The sequence below is a fragment of the Diospyros lotus genome, chromosome 7 (genome assembly GCF_014633365.1).
Source record: "Diospyros lotus cultivar Yz01 chromosome 7, ASM1463336v1, whole genome shotgun sequence".
In the NCBI taxonomy this organism is placed as follows: domain Eukaryota; kingdom Viridiplantae; phylum Streptophyta; class Magnoliopsida; order Ericales; family Ebenaceae; genus Diospyros; species Diospyros lotus.
In genome coordinates this window covers 26,268,121-26,295,288 of record NC_068344.1, presented here as the reverse complement: position 1 = coordinate 26,295,288, position 27,168 = coordinate 26,268,121, and the positions used below count along the sequence as shown (strand labels likewise).

Below are 27,168 nucleotides of genomic sequence, written 5' to 3'. Positions count from 1 at the left end.
ATGCATCAATTTTTTGTTTTTATTCCAAGCAATGCATTTAGTCAAAGTGTCTTAGGTTAAAATATATTTATGATGGAGTTTTAGATTGACAAAATATTTGGAAGAGAGTTTCAAATATTGAAATTTTCGGCTGAGTTCCAACTGCGCTCGCCCGGCTTGCAGTTGTTCGTTGCCCTAGTTCGCAGTTCGCAACTGAACTCTCTCCCTCCCTCTCTCTCTCTCTCTCTCTCTCTCTCTCATGGCTGCTCCCAGAATTCTTCTATGCGGCGACGCTGTCGGCCGCCTCAATCAGCTCTTTAAACGAGTCTCATCGGTATTTATACTTCTATTTTCTGCAAATCATTGTCTGCAATCACTATTGAGTGTGATTTTCTTCAAAATTTAGGTAAACAAATCAGCTGGTCCGTTCGATGTCTTGCTATGCGTGGGCCAATTTTTCCCGGAGGCGCCGGACCAGCTCGGAGAGTTGATGGACTATGTAGAAGGACGCTCTCAAATCCCTCTGCCGACTTACTTCATTGGCGACTATGGCGTAGGTGCTGTGAAGGTTCTATCTGCCGTTTCAAAGGACCCCGCCAACCAGGGGTTTAAGATGGATGGTCTAAGAGTGTGTGAGAATTTGTATTGGTTAAAAGGCAGTGGAAAGTTCACCCTCCATGGTAAACACGCGAAACCTTCGATTATGGGCTAGTTCGCTTCATTTTATGCATGAATGTTGTTTGTTTGTTCAGAATTAGCTACATTTGCTGAATGAAAGCGGTAAAAAAATGTTGAAATAATTGAGCAGCTTCCTTATCATATTGAATTTTAATTAGATATTACATAAAACTTTGGTTCAGTAGTAGATTTCATTTGATTGTTGTTGATGAATGTTCTCTTCCTTTCTAAATTAGTGAGGTTTTCTTATTGAATGAGTAAAAGGTTGATTTACGGGAAAAAATTGTGGTTTTATGTGATTGAAAAATAGAATGATTATTCAGCAATTTCTATCATGTTACATCGTGGTTTCCATTCTGACTTTGATTGGGATGACATGATTTGACACCCTGGGTCACCGTGACTGACGCGGTTAGTAAATGAAAAATGTTAAGAGTATTTCATAGCACTCCCTTAGATTATCTTAAACTCAAATGGCTCACTATCACACTTTAAGTACACACCAATATTTGAAACACACAAAACAGATTACAAACACAGCAAGAAAGACACAGATTTATCCTGGTTCGGTCTTGAAACGAAGACCTACATCCAGACTGCTTAGCACCTCTCGAATCCACTATCTTGAAACATCCATAGGATGAATTACAACGAGACCTTGAATCCCACCTTGCCCATATGCACTGAAAGCTAATAGGATCCTAGAGAATACGAGCTATCCCCAGCCACTCTCTACCTCTTGCACTCAATCCCAAAATACATGACAGAAAACTGGAAACTATCCTTTCCGGAAATAAACGCACTAAGCTATCTCCTACTCCTATCCCACAACCCCTATTTATAAGATATAAGGGTGAGGTTTATAAGGCAATAACTAATTGCCCAATTGACCGAAACAAACTAACTTGGTCAGCTGCCCCTTCTAGAAACATACCTTTTAGAAGATGAGTTTAATTTCTAACTCTAAGACGAAAAAAATTCATGAAGCAATACAATGATATTGATTACATTTATTCTAATCTAATACAAATGACACAACAAAAAATAGTAGATGTTAGATTAATTTTGGTTAGAGAGGTGATGTCAGCAAGTGTTTGACTAGGGGGTTCAACATTTGATAGTTTTGTTGTGAAGATGATAAATATTGAACTAGAAAGATTCAAATAACTGTTGAAAGTTTGTGTTGAACTGTTAGTTCTGAATAAATGCTCAATAATTTTGGTAAAATTGGCTTAAATTGCACAAAACTTGGTGGGTGGCCAAAATCCATAAACTTGAAATCAAGTCCTTTTTTTGCAAAAAATTGTGGCTGGGACATATGTGGTGATGTGGCATTTGTTTAAGGGTGTCACGTTCCTAGGGTTACCTAGGGTTGTGATTGGAATTAGGGGAGAAATCAAAATGATAGAATTGAAGGAGGGAGAGAAATTAGCAGAAAGGGAGTGGGAAATTAGAGAGAACTGAGAGAGGGATAGAGAGAATTAGAAAGGAAGGATTTCAGTCTTATTTTACATGATATTCCATCCTCTTACAAGTAGTCATTTTATAGGCATAGGTAGCTGCTAACTGAATTTCTAACGCACCCATGTGCTCCTAACAAATTATTATAACCCTATTACAATATCGCTCCTCTATTGCTCCTAGTGTCATGGCAATTCCCTCGCCTTAAAACATTTATTGTCCCCAAAAAATGTCAAACCTCCACAACTTCCAATATGCCTTTTCCTTCTCTTCCACAACTTGTATGGAGAAGTTTTGAAAAACCTATGTATTCATAACAATTTTGCAATGGCCCTCATGTACACCTCGACTGGAACACAACCAAAATCAATCACTTTTCGTTAGTCAAAGTGAGCAGCTGAAATTTGCCAAGTGCTATCCTCCCCAACCTTCACAGTTCCTTTGATGTGGGCTAGTGCAAGTCTAGGGGATTGGCTAACTGTGACCCCAACTTCCTTTAATATTTTGTTATCATCTAGTAAAATTAAGGATGACAGACATGCATCCTTGGTGGTAGTTAATGGATTCCAAACAAACCAATTGCCATTCTCACTTGCAAAAATATCTAAAATCACCTTTAAATACAACAATGTAGAATTGTTAGATCTAGAAGTTGCTGCAGTATCAATTTCAGTCATCACTCCATCCTCCATTACAGTAGACAAAAATCCTAATCGGCCAACTGTAGCAAGAACGCACAAAGTAGCAGTAGCTTTGTTCTTCGTAGCCAAACTTTTGACTTGTGCAACTATCTTCCTTAGCTTTCCTCCAGCTACAATCAGTCTCCAAAATTCCTCACAACTTCGAATTTGCTGCTTACGGAGAAAATTTCTATTAGGGTCATAACTCTCAGGAGACTTCCCCTGGTTGCTATTAGGACATGCCTTGATTTATCGTAATTTTGGAGGTTGGGCAATCAAAGTTCTAATATTCCAAATCCTGGCATGTGGAACAAGCATGATGTCTAACTCTCTTCTGGTCTCCATCCTATGATTGAAAGAGAAATCATCATTTCTCTTTTCAGCGAGTACATCCTCCTCCCCTAAAACATATGCTTTAATTACCTCTGTTACAACCAGCATCAACAACTGGTTTACACCTTTTGAAATAACTGCAATGCCGTTATACGATTCAGGGTCAAGATCTTCCATGTCGGCCATAAGATACCCTCCTGTTGAAGTTGTCTTAACATTCTTATTGCCTGTTTTAATCCCAGCCAAGGAATCCTCATCTTTTCCCAAAGCCAAATCCCATACATTAGCTGATTCTCCATATATCCCGGGGTAATGCAAGGGATTTTACTTCCTCTGTCAATCCCTTTAATAATTCTTCATTTTTCTCCTGCCAACTCTCTTTAGACATATCCTGATGTATTAGCCCTTCTTCTGGTTGCGTAACAACTGTACCCAAATTAATGTCAATAGAATTCTCCTTCAGTGGAGTCTCCATAGTATTTGTAATAGGCAAACTGCCTTCTTCTGCACCGTTAGCAACCAACATATCTCTTTCCACAACAACTCCATCATTTGAATCGACCTTCTCCGATGGTCTCACCTCCAATTTGATTTATAGCATGCATACCCACTTGTAATACCCCAAGAGTCTAGAGAAGGGTAGTATATATCGAGGATAAGTAAGGAAGGAAACAACACCAGCTGGATACCTTTTGGACTAAATGTAAGCAAAGAACTCCGGGGTTAAGCGTGCTTGAGTTGGGAAAGTTCAAGGATGGGTGACCCCCTGGGAAGTTCGCGTAGGCCCATTAGGGTAAGTTGTTCTGGTCTTTCCTATCGCTCGATGTGAGATGTTACAGGTGGTATCAGAGTTGACCCTTGGAGAAGGCAGTTTGACGAGGGCGAGGAGTGGCGCCGAGGCTAGAGGGCCTGTACAAGGAGCGGCTTCTAGGATGACAACCTCCAAAGGGGAGAAGATCTGGGACCAGTTGTAAGGTCGCATGACGAGGACGTCATGTGCTCAAGGGGGGGAGAATGTAATACCCCAAGAGCCTAGAGAAGGGTAGTATATATCGAGGATAAGTAAGAAAGGAAACAACACCAGCTGGATACCTTTTAGGCTGAATGTCGGCAAAGAACTCCGGGGTTAAGCGTGCTTGAGCTGGGGAAGTTCAAAGATGGGTAACCCCCTGGGAAGTTCGCGCAGGCCCATCAAGGTAAGTTGTTCCGGTTCTTCCTATCGCTTGATGTGGGATGTTACACCACTAAATCACCAGCTTCTTGCAATTGTAAAATGTGATCCACACGGATTTTCTTGACAATTATAACCCGATTCATTTCAACGTCTTTCTCCTTTATTGGAGCCTCACTAATTCCTCTAGTAACTACCCTTTCTCCCTTGTCATCTTGAATAACTTGCTCCATTTCAGGTCTATCCACACTTCTTGCAATAATTAGTCTAAATCTTAGGGCCTCAGTAGTCTTAGGAATACCTCCAATCTGTTGGCTGCTCTTAGCATAATCGTTAGGCTGTTGCTTGTGCTTTCTAGAAATGGCTTCTAATGTCATTTCATAAAGGCTCGTCCTCTCTGCCGCTTGTTCTACCATGACAAGACACATTATTCTCACAATAAGTCTCAACACATTTTTAAGACCATCAATGAATTTCAAAACAAAGTAAGATTCCTTCAAGGTCGGTTGAGAATTAAGCATCAACGCTTTCAATTCCTCAAATTTGGCTTTATAATCCATTACCGACCCTTCTTGTGTTAGGGTATTGAATTAATCTCTAAGTTGATTTAGGAAAGCAGAGTACTCCTTAGAGAAGCATTCAACAGGAGTGCTAACTTGAAATTTCTGTGAGAATAGAATCATCAACTCGTCCATCTTTCGTTTGAGGTTATCGAATTCATTTCTTGTTGCAACCCATTCCTCCTTCAGTGTTTTCTCCCTTGATTGTGAACTTCCACTAAGTCTTGTGGCCATCTCCATAGTTTAATTTCCTTTGAAAATCTTTCTCTGTAACAACCTCTTGGTTAGATTCTAAGAATCTCTTTGGAAATTTGTTTTGGTACTAAAATTCAGTAAACCTAAATTCACTGAAACTTAATTCAACAAACCTAAGCCGCCTCAATTGTTGCTTACAATTCAACGCCCATTTTGCTTCAGCGATTCTCATGACAGTTGTCGGAATTTGACTTAGCCTTTTGATTCTAATTGGAATTACCACTAGGTTATTGAATTGATTCCAATACTCTCCTAACCCTCAGTTCAACAAACGCACTTGGATCCACCTCAACCACTGCTTTAAGAAGTTGCCCAAACTTAATCCGCCTCAAATGGAATTCGCCGAGATTTGGGTCTGCTTCGCCTTTAGTCTTGGACTTGATTAACTCAAGCAGAAGGAGTCGACGACCAAGGTACTGCTCGATTAACTTAGTTGAGAATTTCTCTAGAATGAATCGTACTCCCATGTTCAATGATCGTTCCTTCCTTCTCACTTGAACCTGCTATTTGGGTTTGCCGAGATTTCCACCAGAAACCACTTGACTCTGCTTTTGAGATCGACTATGATCCTGGGTCCTTTAGGATTAATCGATGTAGTTGTCGAGAATCGCTACTATGGATCCACCTCGATTTGATACTTCTATGCTAAAGCCTATCCACTTCAACATGTTTTGTGCTATCATGTTGAACTAGATTATGTACAATGCTAATGGCAGATTTGTTGTCATAATAGAGTCTCATAGGTGCTGTCTATGTGACCCCTAGATCTTCCAGGAGTATCTTAAGCCAAAGTAATTCATAAATTCCTTGTGCCATTGACCTTAACTTTGCTTCAACACTTGACCGGGCTACAACACTTTGTTTCTTACTTCTCCAAGTCACAATATTACCTGCTAAGAATGTGCAATACCCCGATGTAGATCTTCTAGCAACAATTGACCTTGCATAGCTGGCATCTGTATAAGTTTCAAGAGACGGTTCACTCTTTTTTCTAAACAATATTCCCTTACTCAATGACCCTTTCAAATAATGCAAGATCTTGTAAATTGCTTTTAGGTAAGTTTCCTTTGGATTATGCATGAACTGACTGGCCACACTCACTCCATAATCAATGTCTGTCTGGGTATGTGTTCGGTAAATGAACCTTCCAACTAGCCTCTGATGTGACCCTTTATCCACTGCATTATCTTTTGGGACTTCTCCTAGCCGATGATTAGGTTTAATAGGTGTGTCAACAACCCTACTTCCTAGCATACTAGTCTCGGTTAACAAATCAAGTATGTATTTATGTTGAGATATAAAGATTCCTTGCTTAGAATGAGCCACCTCAATACCCAAAAAATACTTTAATCTGCCTATCTCCTTAATTTCATATTCTTTGACTAAACATCCTCTTAAAAATTCCATGCCTTCCATGGCATTATTGATTACTATTATATCATCCACAAACACAAATAATGCAGTCACTCCCCCTGTAGATGAGTGATGTATAAACAAGGTATGATCATTTTGACTTTGTTTACATCCCATTCCAAGCATGACTTTGGTGAATTTTTCAAACCATGCTCTTAGTGACTGTTTTAGTCCATATAAAGTCTTTTTCAACCTGCAGACCACTTCTTCATTTGTCTTCGGTCCAAACTTGAGCGGTACTTCCATATAGATCTCCTCCTCTAAGTCCCCATGTAAGAAAGCATTTTTGAAGTCAAATTGTTGCAAATCCAGCCTAGGTTAGCAGCTAAGGACAATAACACTCTCACTATATTCATTTTTGCTATTGGAGCAAAAGTCTCAAGATAATCCATCCCATATGTCTAAGTATATCCCTTAGCAACCAACCTTACTTTGTATCTTTTTGACATGTCTTATCTATATTTCACAGTGAACACTTACTTACATTCTACTCGATTCTTTCTCTTTGGTAGTTTGACCAACTCCCAGATTTGATTTTTCTCCAGGGTGTCACAACTCCAATGTGACAATGAGAACCATCTTCTAATTCGGTGTGAATTAGAGAGTGCAATAGGGATTATTGAGAAGAAGAAGAAGGTAAAGAGAGATTGGAATTAGAGGGAGAGAAGAGAAAACAAAGAGAGAGAGAGAGAGATGAAAATAGAGAGAAAAGATAAGATTTCTTCTGGATTTTCACCTGCCTCTACAAGCAGATTCTAGAAGATATTTATATCTCTAGCCTGGGTGCTGCCATAGCAAATCCCCCCCCCAATAACAAACTATTTTGTTTTTTTCCCAGGCCTCTTTACACGTGGCCTCCCCTCTAGAATATCTCTAACAACCCCCCCTACAGCTGTAATATCCAAACCAACACAAATACATAAAGTTAATAGAGACATAACAACATAACATAAAGGAAATGAATAAGAAGACAATGAAAATTGTAAATGGGCTGCCAATGTCGCGCCAAGATCTTCGTGGTGACATAGGGCTACCGTCTCTACCTTCATGGCACTCTTCCAGTTTTTATTGCCTATTGCTTCGAAAAATGTCTTTGGTATAGGAATTGTGTGTATACTGGTGAGAAAAGCTCGGTGATTTGGAGATAGATTTGAATAGGACATGAACAAATGTAGCAGTTGCTTGGGATCAGGCTGCTCACATTCACCCAAGAAGACTCATGTATGATTCCAGTTTGAATAGGACATGAACTTTGTGAGGAGTTGAATTGGACTATGGGAATCAAGACTTCTAGAAGGTAGTCGGTTAATGAGGTATGTGTTTGTCAAGGCAGCTTCTCTCCAATATTGTTTTGGAACATTGTTTTGGAGGAGAAGAGCTCTTGTAACAGCTAGAAGATCACCATTCTTCCTCTTAGCTACCCCATTTTGCTAAGGAGTATGAACATAAGAAGACTCATGTATGATGTCGGTTTTTTGAAAGGAGGAGGATAAAGACTGATTAAAATAGTCTTTTGCATTGTCAGATCTAAACCTCTTTATTTTCACACCAAATTGAGTTTTAATCATGTTATAGAAAATTGGAAAGATAGTACATACTTCAGATTTAGTTTTTAACAAGTATAACAAAACTACACGAGTGTAAATGGAAAAGAACTTCTATTATTGGTGGGAGGAAATGAGACTCTCTTGTGTTTTGTAAGTTCACACATATCACAATGAAAGTCTTCAAGATTTGAACCTCTGAATGGTAAAGGAAATAGCTATTTAAGGGTTCTAAAAGAGGGATGACCAAGACGAAAGTGATGAAGCCACAACTTATCTTTATTAGACTTAACTAGGAAAGATAAAAGGGAAAATTCTCCTTTTATGAACCTGTCTACTAAGGTCTTCAAGGTAGTAAAGTCCATCTCTCTCCTTAGCATGCCCAATCCTCCTCCTCGTGTCTTATTCTTGAATTTCATAGAAAGATGAAGAAAAGATGACACTGCAATTAGCATCGGTAGTAAGTTTTTGGATGGACACAAGGTTAGTAAAAAAGTTTAGGCACATGAAGGACATTTTTAAGGGTGAGATGATTTTTTATAAGAACATCTCTTTGGCCAGTCACAGTTGTTAACGAACCATCGTCCATGGTTATTTTCTTAGCGCTAGGACATGGCGTATAGGATATAAATCAGTGTGAAGAACATGTCATGTGATTTGTGGCTCCAGAGTCGAGGATCTTGGTGTTTGGGAGAGTTATATCTGAAGCATGAAAGACAAGAGAAGAGGAAGATATACTTGTGAAAGCTAGAGTGTAAGTACCTGTCCTAGGTTTCTTCTCCAATGATCCCGATAGACTTCTTAGTTTCTCAATCTCTTCTTGTTTGAGCTCCATCGTGACTGCTTGTTCTAGAGCTTTTCCTTTAGTAGGTTGATGGCTGCTGACCACATGCACTCACTTGTCCCTGTCCTTTTGGTTGTCCTCCCTTCGGTGGCTTACCATTGTACTTTTAGCACTTATTTATGGTATGTCTAGGCTTCTTACAATAGTTACACCATAGGGAGTCTCTATTGATTGTTTTTGAGAAATTTGATGTCTTCCTTTCTTCTCTATCCCGTTTGTCCAAACTAGACCCCTTTACAGTGACTAATGCTAAACTTTCTGTAGAGGAGATGTCCAACATCACTCCCCTCTGTCCTTCGTTTGCACGAACAATTGAAATTGCCTCATTGAGAGAAGGCAAATCCTCCTTTCCTAGAATATGAACTCTCACTGCATTAAACTCTGCATTGAGACCAACAAGAAAATCATAAATCCTTTCTTTTTCAACAAATTGTTTTTGTATGACTGCATCTTCATTGCATTTCATTTGAATGCACTGATAGTGATTCAGCTTTTGCCACAAAGTTTGCAAGAGATTGGCTTACTCGGTAATTGATCGAGACCCTGGTTTTGTGGCTACCACTTTGGTCTTGATCTCATAGATTTGGGTAGTATCACGAACCTTTGAATATGTGAGCTTCACCACATCCCAAATCTCCTTAGTAGTGCTTAGGAACATAACGGTGTCACTAATCTCTAGCAGCATGGAATTCCAAAGCCAAGATATGACAAGGAATCTTTCTCATCCCAGGCGACATATGGGATCATCCTTCTTAGGCCCAGTTCCAAGTAAGTGACTTTGCTTCCCTTTGTCTTTTAGGAACGTTCGGATCAATTGGGACCACTTTAGGTAGTTCTTTGTTAGGACTCCCATTAGTCACGCCTATCAAAGGCGTAAAAGGAGGGGAACAATAGGGGCAACCAAGGAAATTGATTCAGGGGCAAAAGAGTCAGAAGTTGGTTAGAGGAGAATATTCATTCACGTGGTTGAAAGGGAATGAGGAATAGGTATAAAAGGGGAGGGAGGAGGAGAGAGAGAGGGTGTGGAAAATTTGGAGATTGTCGGGAAGAGAAGAGGCCCTCTCGAATTGGTTGATTAGCATATTTTTTTCTTAGGGTGTAATTGTTTCAGTTTTGCTACTATAATTTGCATAGAGAAAATTCCTACTGTCATAATGTGGAATACAATCAAAATTGAGGGAGTTCTATCATTCTGGTATCAGAGCAACAATCCATAGGGGTGACTGTCTTTGAGAGATTGGGGGAATTGGAGGAAAGAATGGAGAGTTATCAACAACAAATCGAAGGGAAGATGGAGGGTTTGCAGATGGGATTGGAATCGATGAAAAAGGAGTTCTAGAGGGTGTAGAACATTGAGAAAACATGATGACAATGATGGAACAATTTAGCCTGCTAATGGAGAGATGGGAGGACTAGGAGAATGGGATGAAGGGGAAACAGTATTGCGAGAACCTACCGGTGGGTTTGTCCCTTACTGTGGAGGCCACGCTTGAACTGGGGAACTGGAACATGGAAGCCGATGGTGGGTACAAGAGCTGTGGGAGGTTGTAAGGAAGGAGTCGACGCCTGGAGATGCCTGTGTTTGAAGGAGACAACTTGGATGGTTGGGTGTTTCAGGTCGAGCAGTACTTCTTTGTGAATCAGTTGTTGGATGCAGAGAAGTTAGACTCCGCTGCCCTTTGCTTTGAAGGAGCTGCTCTTACTTGGTTCCAGCGGGAGTAGCGAAGGCGACGTGTGAGGAGTTGGGAGGAGCTTAAAGTGATGATAAGGAATAGGTTCCGACCCATGTAGGAAAGCATAGTGGGGGTCTGTCAAGGACTACCGCCTCTGCTTCGAGACGCTGGCTTCATCGCTTGAGGACATGCTAGAGGCATTACTGGAGGGACACTTTATAAATGGGTTGAGACCTGACATAAGGGCAAATATGAGGGTGTTGAGATTGATTGGGCTGGAGCAGATGATGGACCTAGCCCAACGAATTGAGGAGAGGACTTTGGTGGTTTGAGGGAGTCCTTCCAAGCCATTCCGGTCCCGGCCCAAACAGAGCATAGGCCCTTGCAACCTCGGTCGCCAACCATCAGCGAGTGGTGGTCTCGCCTCCCCCGGTGGCATCACCTAGATCAGCGACCACCAGCCCCAGCCTCTGTCATTGGCTGCCGAACGTTGGTAAGTGGAGCAACCTCTTGTTTTTAAACAACTAAGTGAGAGTGAACTATAAGCCAAACGAGCTAAGGGGTTGTGTTTTCGTTGTGACAATAAATATACGATTGGGCACAAATGCAAGAACAAAGAGCTGCAAGTGATGGTAATTTACGAGGAGGAAAGGGAAGAGGAAGAGGAAGATATAGAAGGAGCTGAAACATGGGAGAATTCAGGGGATGAAGGTGATGCGGTCAAAACAGGGGAAGTAGTGGAGCTATTCATAAACTTGGTAGTGGGATTAACCCCTCCATAGACCATGAAGATTAGGGGGGAAATAGAGGGCCAAGAGGTGGTGGTCCTAATTGACAGTGGGGCTTCCCATAACTTTATATCGTCTGAATTGGTGCAGAAATTGGGACTGGTCTGGACACAAACAAGAGGCTATGGCGTGATCATGGGTCGGGCATGGCTGTTCAGGGGGCTGGAGTGTGTAAGGGGGTAACCTTAACGCTGCAAAATGTGGGAGTAGTGGAGGATTTCCTGCCATTGGAGCTGGGAAGCTCAGACGTAATCCTCGAAATGAAGTGGTTGGCCACACTCGGGGAGACACAAGTGGATTGGGGCTCATTAATTATGAAGTTTAGAGCGGGGGGAGCTACCATAACACTGCACGGGGATCCTAGCCTCAGTAAAACCTTGGTAACGTTGAAGTCGATGATGAAGGCGTTTAGAGAGAATGGAGAAGGGATGTTGTTGGAGTTAGGGAGTTTAGCTGCCAAGGAAAAGGAAACGGGTTGCAGGAGCTGCTAGTAGAGTTCGAGCATGTGTTTGAGGAGCTATGTGGGCTTCCCCCACATTGGAGGCGGGACCATGTGATTACGTTGCAACCGGGAGTGCCTCTAGTGAATGTACGTCCCTACTAGTACCCCCACCTTCAGAAAAATGAGATTGAGAGGTTGGTTCGAGAGATGTTGGCGGCAGGGCTTATTAGGCCGAGCGTGAGTCCTTTTTCTAGCTCGGTGTTGCTAGTCAAGAAGAAGGATGGAGGCTGGAGATTTTGTGTTGACTACAAAGTTTTAAACAAGGTAACAATTCTCGATAGATTTCCAATTCCAATTATTGAAGAATTATTGGATGAATTGAATGGGGTTGTTGTTTTCTCCAAGTTGGACTTGAAAACGGGGTATAATCAAATACGAATAGCACCTAATGACATTCCTAAGACTGCTTTTTGCACACGAGGGACATTATGAATTTTTGGTTATGCCATTTTGGTTAATAAGTGCCCCCGCCACGTTCCAATCTTTGATGAATGAGGTCTTTATGGAGCATTTGAGGCACTTCATTTTGGTGTTTTTGATGACATTTTGGTTTACAGTAAGGACATGGCCAAACACAGGGACCATTTGAGGTGTGTTGGGGCTCCTAGTAGTTCACTGATTGTATGCTAATGTGAAGAAGTGTTAGTTTGGGCAGCGGGAGATTGAGTATTTGGGGCACGTCATTTCTCAAGAAGGGGTGGTTGCGGATAGCTCTAAAGTTAAGGCGGTTATGGAGTGGCCCAGCCCTAAATCCTTGCATGAACTTCGAGAGTTCTTGGGCCTTACGGGGTATTATCGAGGATTTGTGAAGGATTACAGAAAGTTGGCATGGCCATTGACAGGCTGCCTCTGGAAGGGTAATTTCTTTTGGGATGAATTAGCGGAGCAGGCTTTTCAATCCCTTAAAAAGGCGATGATCGATCTGCCCGTGTTGGCTTTGCTAGATTTTTCGAGGGAATTCATTGTTGAGATCGATGCATCTGGGCATGGATTAGGGGCAATCCTGATGTAGGAACAATGACCAATTTCCTTTTTCAGCCACTCCCTGTTGGCCACATATACAGTCTAATTATCACTCAAGAACACACCGATTACACCCTCAAAAACACACCACACAGCACACGACAGAAACAACAAGAATGGGAACACAAACAGCAACACAATCACACAAGAATCATGGATTTTATCCTAGTTCAGTCTCATAAATGAGACCTACATCCAAACTGCCTTAGGCACTATGAAAACTCCACTATCTCGAATCATTTTGGCGATTACATGCACTAGAACTACCTCTTTTTCCCACAGCCTAAAACCCTAGATTATACAAAGGTGAAAAACCCGAGAGAACATACAAAGATAACCCCTTCTCTCAGCCTAACACATACTCGCTTACCCTCTCAAGATGCCCAAATGTTTTCATGTCATAGCCATGCCCTCCCAGCCCCTATTTATAAACCATAAGGGCGGGCAGGTCAGTTATAACCGACTGATCCTCCTGACCGAATTTATAACAACTTCTGGTCAGCCTATGCTAACTAACAAATTCTCCTATTACAATAGAGAAATATGCCAACAGATTTACATAAGGAAAACTAACTAAGAATAGAAAGAAATTAATCTAGCTCAAATGACTTCACACTCCCTAAATCCCACTGGTCGAAATAGGTTGGTGTATGAGAGGGAACTGATGGCGAGAGTATTTGCAGTGAGGAAGTGGCGACATTATCTACTTAGGCATAAGTTTGTTTATTAGGACAGATCAGCGAAGCTTTAAATTTCTTATGGAGCAGCAGGTGGTCAGTCCGGAGTGTCAAAAATAGGTCATGAAGCTGATGGGGTATGATTTTGAGATTCAATATCGTCTCGGATTGGAGAACCAAGCAGCTGATGCTCTCTCACGCCTCCATTCCCCACCACGGTAATGGCCCTCTCCATTCCTCAAATATTGCAGCTAGACCAACTAAAAAAAGGAGGTGGGAGGAGATGAGACACTCCAGCAAATTGTTAGAGAAGTACAGACAAATCCTTTTAGCAAACCTAACTTTGCGTTGGTGGATGGTCATTTGCTATTCAAAAGCAGGCTGTATCTTCCTAAAGGGTCTTGTTCTAAATTGGGAGCACTGGCAGCCTTTAAACCCTCCAAGAAACCGATCAAACAACCCTTCAAACACTCCTAACTCACCAGCAACACACAACCAACACAACAGTCTATAAAAGAACATAATTTAAGTGCAAGAACAAAACAAGAAAGAAAATATTCAAACCATATAAGAAGACATAATTTATCCTGGTTCATGCCAATTGAATTGGCACTACATCTAGTCTTCAAACCACCACTGAGCACAGCCTTCTTTATTGATGAAAACAGTACAAGACTTATCTCTTCTCTCTCTCACGATACAGGCCTCCCAAAAGAGTACAAAACTATAACTCACAGCTTTCTCACTCTCAAAGCTCTCGTGAAATCAGAAGAGAACATGTGGTTCTCTTTCCCTCAGCCCCCGCTGCCCTATTTATAGAGAATAGGGTGATATGTCTTAGGGCTGGACATGATATTACCGATTTTGCCCTTCATTAATAACTAATTATTACAAGAAAGCCCCCAGCCTATCAACTAATCAGAATCGCATACAAGACTGCATATTTAACCTATCACTAACTCTAGACAACAATTCTTAACAGGTCTGCTTTAATTCTGTTAATGTTGAAGGAAGGGCATGATGGACTAGTTGGGGGTCATTCTGGGTTTCTCAAGACTTATAAGAGGATAGCCACCAGTGTGTATTGGGTGGGGATGAAGCGGGACATTCAACAATATGTCTAGCAATGCTATGTGTGCTAGCAGAATAAATATGAGGCTCTATCACCCGGTGGATTGCTGCAGTCGCTTCCAGTCCTAGTCGAGTCTAGGAAGATGTGTCCATGGATTTTGTCGAAGGGTTACCCAAGTCAACAGGGATGGATACTATCTTGGTGGTAGTGGATCGACTAAGTAAATACATACATTTTATTGCCTTAAAACACCTTTTACAGCGGCTAGTTCTGCTGGGATTTTTGTGAGGGAGATTATACGGTTGCATGGGGTTCCAAATTCTATTGTTTTCAACAGAGATAGAATTTTTGTTAGGCATTTTTGGGAAGAATTATTCAGGCTGCAAGGCACTCAATCGAATAGAAGCACATCCTACCATTCTCAGTCCGATGGCCAAATGGAGGTCTTAAATCACACCTTGGAGATGTACCTTCGCTGCTTCTCCTCCTCCAAGCCTAAGGCATGGTACAAGTGGCTGCCATGGGCGGAATATTGGTAGAACACTTCCTTCCATGTCTCTTCTATATTGACTCTGTTCCTGATAGTCTATGGGCGTGAACCTCCCCCACTATTGAGGTTCGAGAAGGGCACCACTGCTATTTCGATAATTGAACAACAGTTGTTGGAAGAGTATCAGTCCCAACTGTTGTGGGCACAAGCAAGGATGAAGGAAACAACAGATAAAAGGAGGGGGGATGTGAAATTCGAGGTGGGCGATCTAGTTTATGTTAAAATTTGCCCCTACAGGCAGAAGACATTGGCTACTTGGGTGAACGAGAAGCTGTCACCTACGTTCTATGGGCCTTTTGCAGTGGTGAAATGGATCGGAAAGGTGGCCTACAAGTTGTCTCTACCACCTTCTTGTGTAGTCCACCCCGTATTCCATGTTTCCCAGCTTTGCAAAGCTGAATGAGCGGTGAGGGAAACAATTGAATTTCTCGACTAGTTAACAGCTAAGTGGTAAATGAAGGTGAAACTGGAATTTCTATTGGGTGTAAGGCCGGGCAGGGGAAAGAATCTACGGAGTCTTGAGGTTCTTATACAATGGAAGGGGTTGCCACCCCTAGAAGCCACTTGAGAACCCTATCATCAGATTTTGCATCAGTTTCTTGAATTTCACCTTGAGGACAAGGTGAAACTTGTGGGCGAGAGTATTGTTAGAACTCCCGTTAGGCACACCTATCAAAGGCGTAAAAGGAGGGGGACAATAGGGGCAACCAAGGAAATTGATTCAGGGGCGAAAGAGTCAGAAGTTGGTTAGAGGGGATTATTCATTTACGTGACTGAAACGGAATGAGGAATAGGTATAAAGGGGGAGGGAGGAGGAGAGAGAGAGGGTGTGGAAAATTTGGAGATTGTCGGGAGAGAGGAGGCCCTCTTGAATTGGCCAATTAGCATATTTTTTTCTTGGGGTGTAATTGTTTCAGTTTTGCTACTGTAATTCGTTGTAATAGAGAAAATTCTTACTGAATACAATCAAAATTGAGGGAGTTCTATCATTCTTCCCATTAAGTCTGTAGGCTACCTGAATGTTCTGCAACTCCCCGCCCAAGGCTGTGCTATTGCTTCCAGCAAAAACTCCTTCTGTTGTACTGCTGATTTCTGTGGAGTCTGTCAAAATTGTAGGGTTTTGGGAGCTATGTAAGTCGATTGGATATCAAAGTAGGCTACTGTCAATGAAAGCCACAAAAAACAGTGACTGACCCCAGAAATATGAACCTAGGGCTCTAATACCATGTCAAAGATAGCCGAAAAATCCAATATATCACTCATTGTAGGTTTACAAGAATATACACAAACTGATCTTCCATAATTGGAAGTTTCCTAAACTGGTTTAGGGAATATTCACAAATATATAGCCAAGATAGGATCTTCTAGAAGAAAGAGTTAATATGAAAATATAGAAACATGGATCATGTATATCAATCTCCAAATATGTATAGAAATCTTGGTATCTTCTAATAATAAGAGTGTTGAGAGGTGGATTGGAACTGTCAACAATTTCGTCCAGTTTTGGATGAGTCAAACCTTGGTTGATTAGAGGAGATTCTATGGACCTTGGGTTGGTTTTAATCGCTTCTGCAACGTGTTAGGTCATTTGTAAGATGTGCAAGATAAGTTAAAAAAAAAAAAAACAATGTACCTGGCATATTATAGTTGGTTTTCCCTTGTGACTTCTCATAGGAAGGTCACTGGATATCGGTTTAGAAGAGGGGTTGGCAGGGTTTGATAATATGTGAGAGTAAGTTTGCCCTTGCGACTTCTCGTAGCAGGGTTTCCAGATTTTGGTTTAGAAGAGCGGTTGCATGCATGGTAGAGTGGCTATATATGTCCTTTTGTTTTGAAAATTATGGGACTAGAAATTGGATGAGTTTGGGTAGAGCGGTCGCAGACATACTTGTTCATCTCCTATGTTATTGCCAGAACTTTCTGGATTCATGCTGCAAGTGTTCCTAATTGTTTGATAAATAGGTGGCAATGTGTTAGATGTTGGTTTATTCAATGTTTGGATGTCACCCCTCTGCTGAAGTGGTGGATATGAAGGTGCAGACCCTTTTTGGAGTATTAGGCAGTCAGTGGCATGCACCATGGGTTTAATTCATGTGCTATTCCAAATGATTCTGGCAACTGCACTTCCTTTCCTAAATTTTATATGGTTATATGCCATCTTGGTCTCCTTCAAAAACCTGTCTTTAAGGATTTTATAGAAAGAATATGATTATTTCAAGGAATACCAAAATTTCATGGCTAGTAAAGACAATACTGGGGCAGGCGAATTGGATGGGGAAACTTGGTTTCCAGATCAAAAATTTCTACCCGATCACTTTCAAACTATTTCCTTTTACGTTGGAAATGGTATTTTTTCTCATTTCTTGTGAATTTTAGGTTCTATGCAAATCTTCTCTATATTGGTGGTTTATGCAACTAAGTCCAAATTTATAAGAATTCTTTGTTAGATGAGATTGGGCAAGTATTCTATTATGACCGTCGTGCTGGGAGTCCATAATCTACATGTGATGGCTGATTTATTTTTACTCATATCTAGGATTAACTGTGGCATACTTATCCGGTACTCATTCAATGGGTAGTCAACAAATTGGAACATATAGTCAAGATGATGTCGATGCACTGCGGGCATTAGCCGAGGATCCTGGACCAGTAGACCTGTTCCTAACATATCCTTGTTTTTTGTAGTCTTCCCCATTAGATTATTTGATCATTCTATTGTTCATACTTATTGCGCAAACTTGCAATTATTTCTGGTTGTACCATCTTCTTTCTTCTTTTCCTTGACTGGAGTTACTAATGAATGGCCAAGTGGTGTGACCAATAGGGCTGCTACAACTGATCTTCCTCAAGGAATTTCTGATTCAGCAGGTAGCAGTTCCACTGTGTCAGAAATAGTAGCAGAGATTAAACCTCGGTACGTGTTTATTTTTAATTCTTTTATGGGATTTTTTTATTCAATTTGTGATTCAAACTGATTTGAATTTACTCATAAGAATCTCACCTTAGAAATCGATTTAAATAACAAAAAGCGTTTTTTTAATTGTTTGGGTGCCTCTTGCTAGGACTATTTGAAGGTATGGCCTCCATGTGTCACGAATAATATTGTTGCAAAACTTCTGATTAATAAGTTGATTGTTTGACTGACAACACTAGCTCCATTTCCATACTCTCCAGTCCACTCTTGATATCCCTTCCTTAATAATAATCTCTAGAAGCTCATGCTTCAAATGGGAAAGCAAGCCTTAAAAAATTCTCCTGCCCAACCGAAATATTTTGGAAGCTGTGGGTTTCCATAATGTATTATCACACCCTGGTGAGCATAACCTTTTCATTTCCCACAACTAAAAAGAAAATTAGGATTGGCTGGGATGGCAGCCAAAACAATTCTGGTTGTGTTCCTTCTATATAATTAGCAATTCTTAATATTCCAAATAAAGCAGTGTTGCAGGTGATTAGTGTTCCAACAAAAAGTACTTAAATCAACTTTGTTGACTTCAATTGACTTATTCCTTAACTGGATTTATGTTGTTTGGTAGTAGAAGTAGGAAGGATAGAAGATATACTAAAGCCAGCAGAATGTGGCGTAAAACATGTAGCTTGATATTTATAACTTAGGCTGCCACTACCTTCTACCTCTTTCATATTAAATTTACAGAATTTGCTGCCCAGGCCTGGACGGCTGCACATTCTTGTATCTGCATTATGACCTATCCAATATAACTTATCTCCCTGATGGATCATTTTATTCTTGTGTAGCTACCACATTGCTGGTACTAAGGGTGTATTCTATGCTCGAGAACCGTATGCCAATATTGAAGCTGTACATGTAACCCGTTTCTTTGGGCTTGCTCCTGTTGGAAACAAAAATAAGCAGGTCTGTCTATTTTTTTAACCTGGATTTCTATATTTTTCCTGCATTTTCTTCTTAAAATTCTTCTATATGTGCATTTAGTCACAGATTTATTTCAGTTGAGCTGTCGAAAACTTTCTTATCTAAGTTTTCATATTCAGTTGCATGTAAATTTAATTGATGTAGAACTGATAGAATGAAAAATAGCAGAGAAAGAGAAGAAGAAGATGAGGAGAAGATCAAGAACATTAAGAACACAAATTGCAAAGACTGGAAGAGAAGAATGGGATACTCAACATGATTCAACATTCCAATAACCAAATCTGTCAATGCAATCCTCCAAAGATTTGTACTATCAAAATAGGAAATGACTTGAGTAGAAACAAAATCAAATACAAAAGGTAGGCCTCTAAACATTGCAGTCAAATCCTTATAAAATTTCCCAGATTTTCGACAGTCAACACTGCAGTTAAATTCAAATATGAGACCTCATTCTTCACCCATGGCATATTTAGATATCTTTTATGTATCCACATAAATTCTCTGCAACTGGGAAGAACTTGCCTCTAGAGAGTAATAGGGAAGCTATTGCTTAGAAAGCTGATGGGTTGAGGCTGAAAAAATCATCCTCTATTATATAGGTATAACTTGTGCCAGGTACTTTTTCCATCTCTTGGATAACTGTGATAAATCCATTTGAAGAAGTGACTTCTTATTATATCCCCAGATTACTAGCAATCGAACCTCTGTAGGTAAATGGCTCAAAGATGCTTACATTAGAGGGTTTGAGCTAAGGATGTTAGGAAGTAATGATAAGCAACAAGATCCTTGAAGACTTATAAGAGAGGGAAGGAGAGTCAAGAAAACCAAAAAAGGAAAGATGCAAAAAGTCTAGTCTCTGGTTCAATGTATAAACCAAGGTCTAAACTAGTAGTGATAGAATGTCTAAACTAGTAGTGATAGAATGAGAGACTGATGGTTAAGCTAGATTCAGTCTTGGGATCAAAATGTCAGGTCAAAGTCCAGATCAAGATCCTTTGACATACCCTTTTATACCTGGATTAGAATTTGTTTGATTGATATTTTGCTTTTATAGGAGTTGGTTTATTTTGAATTCATTTTATGTTCTTGTACAGTTTATGCAATGAATAATCCTATGCACATGAAGTCAATTGAATATAAATCAACATACCTAGCACAAAAAAGAAAGATTCAACATGCAATAGAAAATATACAAGAAAGCAAGGTAGGCAAGCTTTCTTGTCTGGAATTTTCCTTGAAAATTATACTGACTTTAAGTTTGTTCCCTAGTTTTAAATTGTTTTAACTGAACTCATTCACCCTTTGGTATCCTCATTCTTGGGGATCTGGATTAACTTCATGTTTTTCTCAATCCAACTCATTTGCTAAGTCATCATTCAATGATAGAGGTTAATGGTTCCTAAAAGTGTTCTATGATTATAACAAACTTACAAGTTTGGTAAGTGAATTGAACAAATTAGAAGTTTGTTATAAAATTGTAATGAACCTAAAAGCTCAGTTAGTGAATTTCAAAAATAAGTGTTCATTCTAAAATTGTAGCAAGTCTAAAGTTCAGTATTTATTTATCCTTTTTGTGACTTAACACATTCTCAAAACTATTCTCTGAATTATTATTATTTTGTATGCTTTGAAAGAGCTGAAAATTGATGCTTATTCTTGTATGCAATATATCTAAGCTTCCTTCCTGTTGTTTCTCCTTCTCCATTGTGCTCTGCCATTTATGACATTTGGTTCTTGCTCATGCGCAGAAATTTATTCATGCAATTTCCCCTACTCCAGCATCTACTATGTCTGCTTCTGAGCTTCGTGTGACACCACCAAATACAACCTCATCTCCATATACATTTGTTGGTAAAACAGCCCAAACTGAGAGAACTGAAAAGAGACCTAGCAGTGATGCGTCTGATTCACAATATTGGCGGTATGATGTCTCTCAGAAACGACAGAAACATGGAGGAGATGGTGATGACAGTAAGTTGTGTTTTAAATTTCTCTCCTCTGGTTCTTGTGTACAAGGAGAGAAATGCCACTTTCATCATGATGAAGATGCAAGAGAACACTACTTGAGGGGTGCGTGTTTTGATTTTCTTAACAAAGGCAAATGTGAAAGGGGTCCAGACTGCAACTTTAAGCACAATTTACAGGAAGAAGGCAGAAGCATTCCTAGAAGGCCAGGATCTGGAAGTGCAAACTCTAACAGGTTAGTTTTACTTGAAGGATCACTCAATATAGTTTGTTGGGACTTGGAACTGGTTATCATTGTGTTAGTTCAATATGCATGAATGATTTGGTCTTAAGAACTGATTTTCTTGACCTGCTCTTGCTTCCAGTTAATGATCACTCCACCTCTGATTTTCAGGTCAAGGGAATGCTGGTTTTGTTTGTCAAGTCCCAGTGTGGAGACACATCTAATAACTAGTATAGGGGAGCATTACTATTGTGCACTTGCTAAAGGTCCACTAGTTGAAGATCATGTTCTCATAATACCTGTGGAACACACACCTTCTACCTTGGCATCTCCCCCAGAAAGTGAAAAAGAGTTAATTAAATTCCAAAGCAGTCTGAAAATGTATTTCAAGAATCAACGTAAGGAAGCTGTTTTCTTTGAGTGGGTTTTCAACCGAGGTACTCATGCTAACCTTCAGGTAAAATTAATCTCCTTTTGTTTGTTTGTTTGTTTTTGATTTTTTTGCTAGGTCAAAAACAAATTAATCCCCTTTTCAGATATCTCCAATTTTATGATGATTATGGGGTCACTACAAAAAATAGTTTGCTTTTCTTCTTTGGGCTGTTTTTAGAACTGTCTGGTTATATTCATTTATTTTCCTTGGGTTATTATGTCCTCTCTTGCCCTCCCAACCCCCCACCAAAAGAAAAAATTAAAAGAAGAATGAACTTATATTATCCTTTGTCCTCATATTCCTCACCTCATAACACCTATCCACCCCCCCACTCCTTCTCCCACCCCCCACCTAAAAAAGAAAAACCAAAAAGAAGGAAAGAAGTGTTGGTATGTTTTCCAATAAATCAATTGTAGTTCATTAAACTTTTACATCCTTGTGACATTATAGATGATAAATCCTTAATGTTGGCTGTTCAATGGGAGAACAAATGTTGTCTAAACATCAGATTAATCACTTCTTTAACATCTGATATCTACATAGTGAATGAAGCATGCAAAATTAGTTGATTAAATTACAACTAGACCCTTATTGTTTAGGTCAATTTTACGGACACACCTGGTGGTTCAATTTTTTTATTTGGGGTCCATCTGTATGTATTTCAATTGTTCCCTTCTGTTAGACTGTAGTTTAACACTATTAATAAACGTATCTAAACTACGTTGTTATTAATAAGCCCTATAGTTTCTATTTCTAAAATTTGCAATCTGCTCTCTTTTTCTCTCTTTTATTTTTCTCATTTTCCCCTTTCTGTGTTCTTTGTTGGGGACGAAAGTAACCGCGGCAGTAGCTGAACCACTTTTAAGCACAAGAACCAAAGCCTGTTTTTGCATAAACTGACAAATAAAAATTTTCATAATTACTGTGCGATAGCTACAATTAGATTCTGTTCAGTAAAATGGGATGTAGACAGAGTAGCAGAACCAGTCTTTTCATTGACACCACCAACCGCCACTGTACAAACCTTTGTTTTCTTCAATGCATACTTTCTCATTCACTAACATCCACTTTTCCCACAAAGGGACAAACCCATTTCTCTTTCCTGGATTTTTGCCCCTACAATTTTCTGGAAAACCTTGCTCTCTTTCTAGATAACCCATTCTTCTGTGAACAAAGAGTTAGATACAAGTTTTTTCTGTTTTTCCAGCTGGTGCTGTTGATGTCAATGACAGTTCAGTCAAACCAGGCCATGAAGGTAGAGAGGGCAGTTCAAGTCATACAGCCTTATTCACATAATCTGAAGAGTGTATGGCACTTCCCAAGATTTTTACTCACATGCCTGAAGACAAGGCGAAGCTTTGCTCTGATGGAAATCCCTCTGAAGGGAATACTCGCCATGATTTTTCTTGTTTGCTCAAGGCTGTCTTGCATGAAAACTCAAAAGGGGGGAGGGAGGGACTCAAAATAACAAAATTAAACAGTAGGGGGCCCCTATAAAAATTTACCTAAACCACAGGGGGCCTAGTTGTATTTTGCCCAAAATTATTTACAATTTTTTAGACATGATTTCATTATCAAGCTGGTAGTCTGTTTTTAAAATCTCATTGCTCATATTCTGTGACTTTTGACTTTCTTATTTGAACCATCTCCATTTCGTGCAGGTTGTTCCTATTCCATCATCCAAAGCATCTGTTCTTCAGGATATATTTACCTTAGCTGCTCAAAAGCTGGGGTTCAAATTCTTGGTGATGAAAAGTAAGCCAAGTTCTAATTATTGATGTCGGCATGTTTCAATCGAATAGTGGCATTGGTCTCTTGAATGGCTCCAAAGCAAACTGTGTTGACATGATTCCCTAGTCTGGTGTACCATTTAAAACCTCCCAAAATGTGCAATTGTTCACTTCACCTTGTTAAAAGCTAGATAAAATGATAAAATTATTTGAGTGCCTGGGGATTAGTAGCACATTGTTGTTGTCTGTCTGTTGCTCTCTTTTGCATTTCTGTTTTCTTCTATACTTGAGTTTTTCTTTTTTCATATTCTTATTTAATCTGGTTCTCTTAACCAACCTAGTGTTTTTCATATTATGAAATGTTCATATCAATTGGCTTTGGCTTTGTAAAAGTGGCTAGTCAAGCTTTGTCACAAGAAGATATTGTACTTATTCTGCGTCTTCATCATTCTGTCTTCTTTATTTACAGATGATAATGGTTCGGAAGGAAGAAAATTGCTGCAAATGCAGTTTGACAGGAAATGCAGTTTATTCTATGTGGAACTGCCTGGAGATAAAATATTATATCATCCTGTTGAAGAGAATGAGAAATTCCCAGCCCAGTTTGGTCGTGAGGTACATATACATGCTCTAATAATAAAGATTTTTCAGTGTAATTTTTGCAAACTTTATATCATGTCATTTTTATCTTTTAAGAAAATGGAAACATCTATGGTTTTGGATGAATGAGGGTTAGATAACTAGTAGCACTCTTACTTTTTGTCTTGGTTAGTAGTCTGTGTATTTGTTGTTACAAACCAAGAGGACTTGCATGGAATTTGGTTCTTTATGTTACCTATATGTGGCTTTTCTTAACTTATAATAGTTATGGCATGGCTGGCTATCATTTGCTCCGAACAGTTGGCAAGTGTTTCTGTAACTTAGTGTTTCACCCATCTCTTCTTGTTTCCTTAAACCTTGAATTCAAATGTATTTGAAGTGCCAGAATGCTTTTAGATTGTTATTGTGGATTTGCTCTGTAAACTCTGTCCATTATGTGTTAACATAACCACATCCAGATAGATGGCTTTGTCGGGAAAGGTCTATACAAATAACCAATACTAACAACAACAAACAAATCCTCTTTTGCATTTTGTGCAAATTAAATAGGAAATAATAAAGTTAATATGAAACCAGAAATTTCCAGCAAGCAACACCACAATGAACACTAGAATTTTTAATGTGGAAAAACCCTCAAAACAAGAGGTAAAACCATAATCAAACTTGAATATAATCAACAATGGACTTGCAATGAGTTTCTTCTATAGTACACCTCTGAAGGATTACACCACATCATAGATAGAATCGCATGATTCACAATTTAAATCTGCAGTTTGATAGAATTTTGAAATAAATTGATTTGAATTTAGAGGAGAATCAATAATTGGAAAGAATTGGAAGTGAATCATGAATTGGAAATGAATCGGTAGATTCTTATTAAATTGAAATTTAGAAATAAAATCAGAAAAATCTGAACACTCATCCATCTTCTGATGATATTTATACTTTATGTATGTTCAAGGAACTTAAGGATTGATAGAAAACTAAAGGGTAAAGATGTTGAAGGTGAAAGAATTAAATTGATTGATTCCTAGGTGAAAGAAGATAAAGAAAATTAAGAATAAGAACAATTGAACAATAGGATATACTTATCCTCAATGATAATGGTGAAGGAGAAGATGATATTGGTGATAATTTTTACCTTGAGGATAATTAGTTAAAATTTAGAAGAAGATGATCTTAATAATTGATATGCCTTTATTTATTTAGTACTTAAAAGATATATTTTTAGGATATTAGATATTTTATATGAAAATTTATTAATTTTTTTGTTGAGTAATATGGAATTTATGCTTAACTTTTACATATTTATTAATTTAAAATACATATATTGAATCTTATGATTCGATTCGATTCTCGATGAGAAAAATGAGTAAATCGATTCACAATTTGAATATCAATTTAACTACTATGCACCACATCAATACTGTGAAATTCTTGGATAGCAACATTATACATATTCATCACCTAATGGTGGATTTTAACATTAATAACTTGAGGTTAATAACAATCTCACCAAACTGGGCTGATGTTAGTGTCATGAAACTGAGTTTTGGAGAGACCAAGTCAACAATAAAAACCTAGTAGAAACCTTTTTCAAGATGTTGGGAACACCATAATAAACTTCCAGTAAATTGGACAAAAATTTCAGATCCGGCCATAACTTGAAAGTTGCTGCACAGAGAAAAATTCCTGCTCATTTTCTGCAGTTTCTCACACCTATGAGCCCCACCTTTAGTTATTGGGCTATAGGAGCCCATATTGAATGCAGTTTTTTAGGCTAACTGCCTCCCTTTTATTTTATTTAATTTTTACTTATTTATTTGGATCCTCCTCCCTCTGCTCAGCAGGCTTAATGCAATTGCCTGTGAAAATCTACATGATCATAAGTTTATAGTTAAGTTCTTTAATAAATCATCAGCCAGATAAATCAAATATGATTTTTGAGATTTTTCAATAACCAAAATGGTATTTGGCTCCAGTGGCTATTATAGCACTTGCATCATATACATGCGTGTAAGACTACTGCTAGATTTGGTGCATAGTCTTGCTCATTTGTGCTCTTATAGTTTCTTTTGTCTGGTTCAAGAACTTCAACATAGCTAAATTTTAATTTTTGACCACCTATTGGTTGGTTGTAATCTTAGAATTGCTAATCTATTTTGGTTTTTGATAATTCAATTTGGTTGTGTGCAAGGCAGGTTATGGCAGGATTGCTGAACAAAGCCGACAGGGCTGATTGGAGGAATTGTAAGCCCAGCAAGGAAGAAGAAGAGAAGATGGCAGAAGCTTTCAAGACCAGGTTTCAAGAATATGACCCGATCCACTGATTCTCCGGAGGAGGTATGGAATCTGATAATGGTACGGTTGATATTTGCCAGTCTTCAGGCATTGGTTACCTTTCTTTTCGTTTCAACTTTACCCAGCGGGGGTCAATTTAATTGGTTTTCTGAATGTTGCTAGGATAATATCCTCCTGTGGTAAGTGGAGGAGCATTGAGTTGGGTGATGATGATATCGCGGCTGCTCCTTCATAATGCCAGTCTGCCGCCGTATGTGTCGCTTTTTGCTTGGCAGATGTCATCCCTGTTATTTGGAGCCCTTGGTCGGTGCCCGCTCGATGTAGCAGAGTTGGAGTCTGGAGGGGGAAGATTTAGACCTTCAGATGTCACAAACTCACAAGGAACCGACTTCCAACATGAAGAAGATAACTAGTGATGAGACACTGTTTATTGGGGTGGGGTTTATTGAGGTTTGTGGTGTAACAAGCGTCTAGTCTACTAGTGTAGTTTAGTTTTTGATGCATAATAGTATAATAACTACTACAACACTAGTACCAGTAAATAGTAATGCAGGTAAAATAATTCAATTTTTTGTTTTGACAGATTTTGATCACTTCTAAATATGCTGTTTTTGCGCTGCTCAATCTAAACGTCTCCTCTGTTGGCTGTTGATGTAATTGCCAGTCCAGTGGATGAAATCTGCAATGCAATCATGGATAGAGAGACGGGGGTGGGCGTGGGCCACATGCAAGTAAAACGATTTAAATAAAGCCTCATTTTAAGGAGTGCGGTTCCATGTTTGCACATTGTGGTCACTTTATTTCTGTAAGATACATTTTCA

General features: G+C 39.2%; 1 protein-coding gene across 4 annotated transcripts; it reads left to right on the top strand.

Moving 5' to 3' along the window:
* LOC127806495 (zinc finger CCCH domain-containing protein 64) lies at positions 1-27,168 on the top strand. Of its 4 annotated transcripts, XR_008024426.1 has the most exons (13): positions 7-313; positions 386-659; positions 17,740-17,869; positions 17,998-18,117; positions 18,960-19,077; positions 20,844-21,295; positions 21,455-21,740; positions 22,924-22,971; positions 23,378-23,471; positions 23,916-24,061; positions 26,248-26,389; positions 26,510-26,797; positions 26,931-27,163. XR_008024426.1 is itself a non-coding variant. In XM_052343836.1 (12 exons), the coding sequence occupies exons 1-11, from the start codon at positions 239-241 to the stop codon at positions 26,374-26,376; spliced, it is 1,872 nt and encodes a 623-aa protein (XP_052199796.1). In that variant the 5' UTR covers positions 1-238; the 3' UTR covers positions 26,377-26,407; positions 26,510-27,168. The 4 variants fall into 4 exon arrangements, 3 of the variants coding, with proteins under 3 accessions (XP_052199796.1, XP_052199795.1, XP_052199797.1); XM_052343836.1 differs by having other exon boundaries at positions 1-313; positions 26,248-26,407; positions 26,510-27,168; XM_052343835.1 differs by having other exon boundaries at positions 26,510-27,163.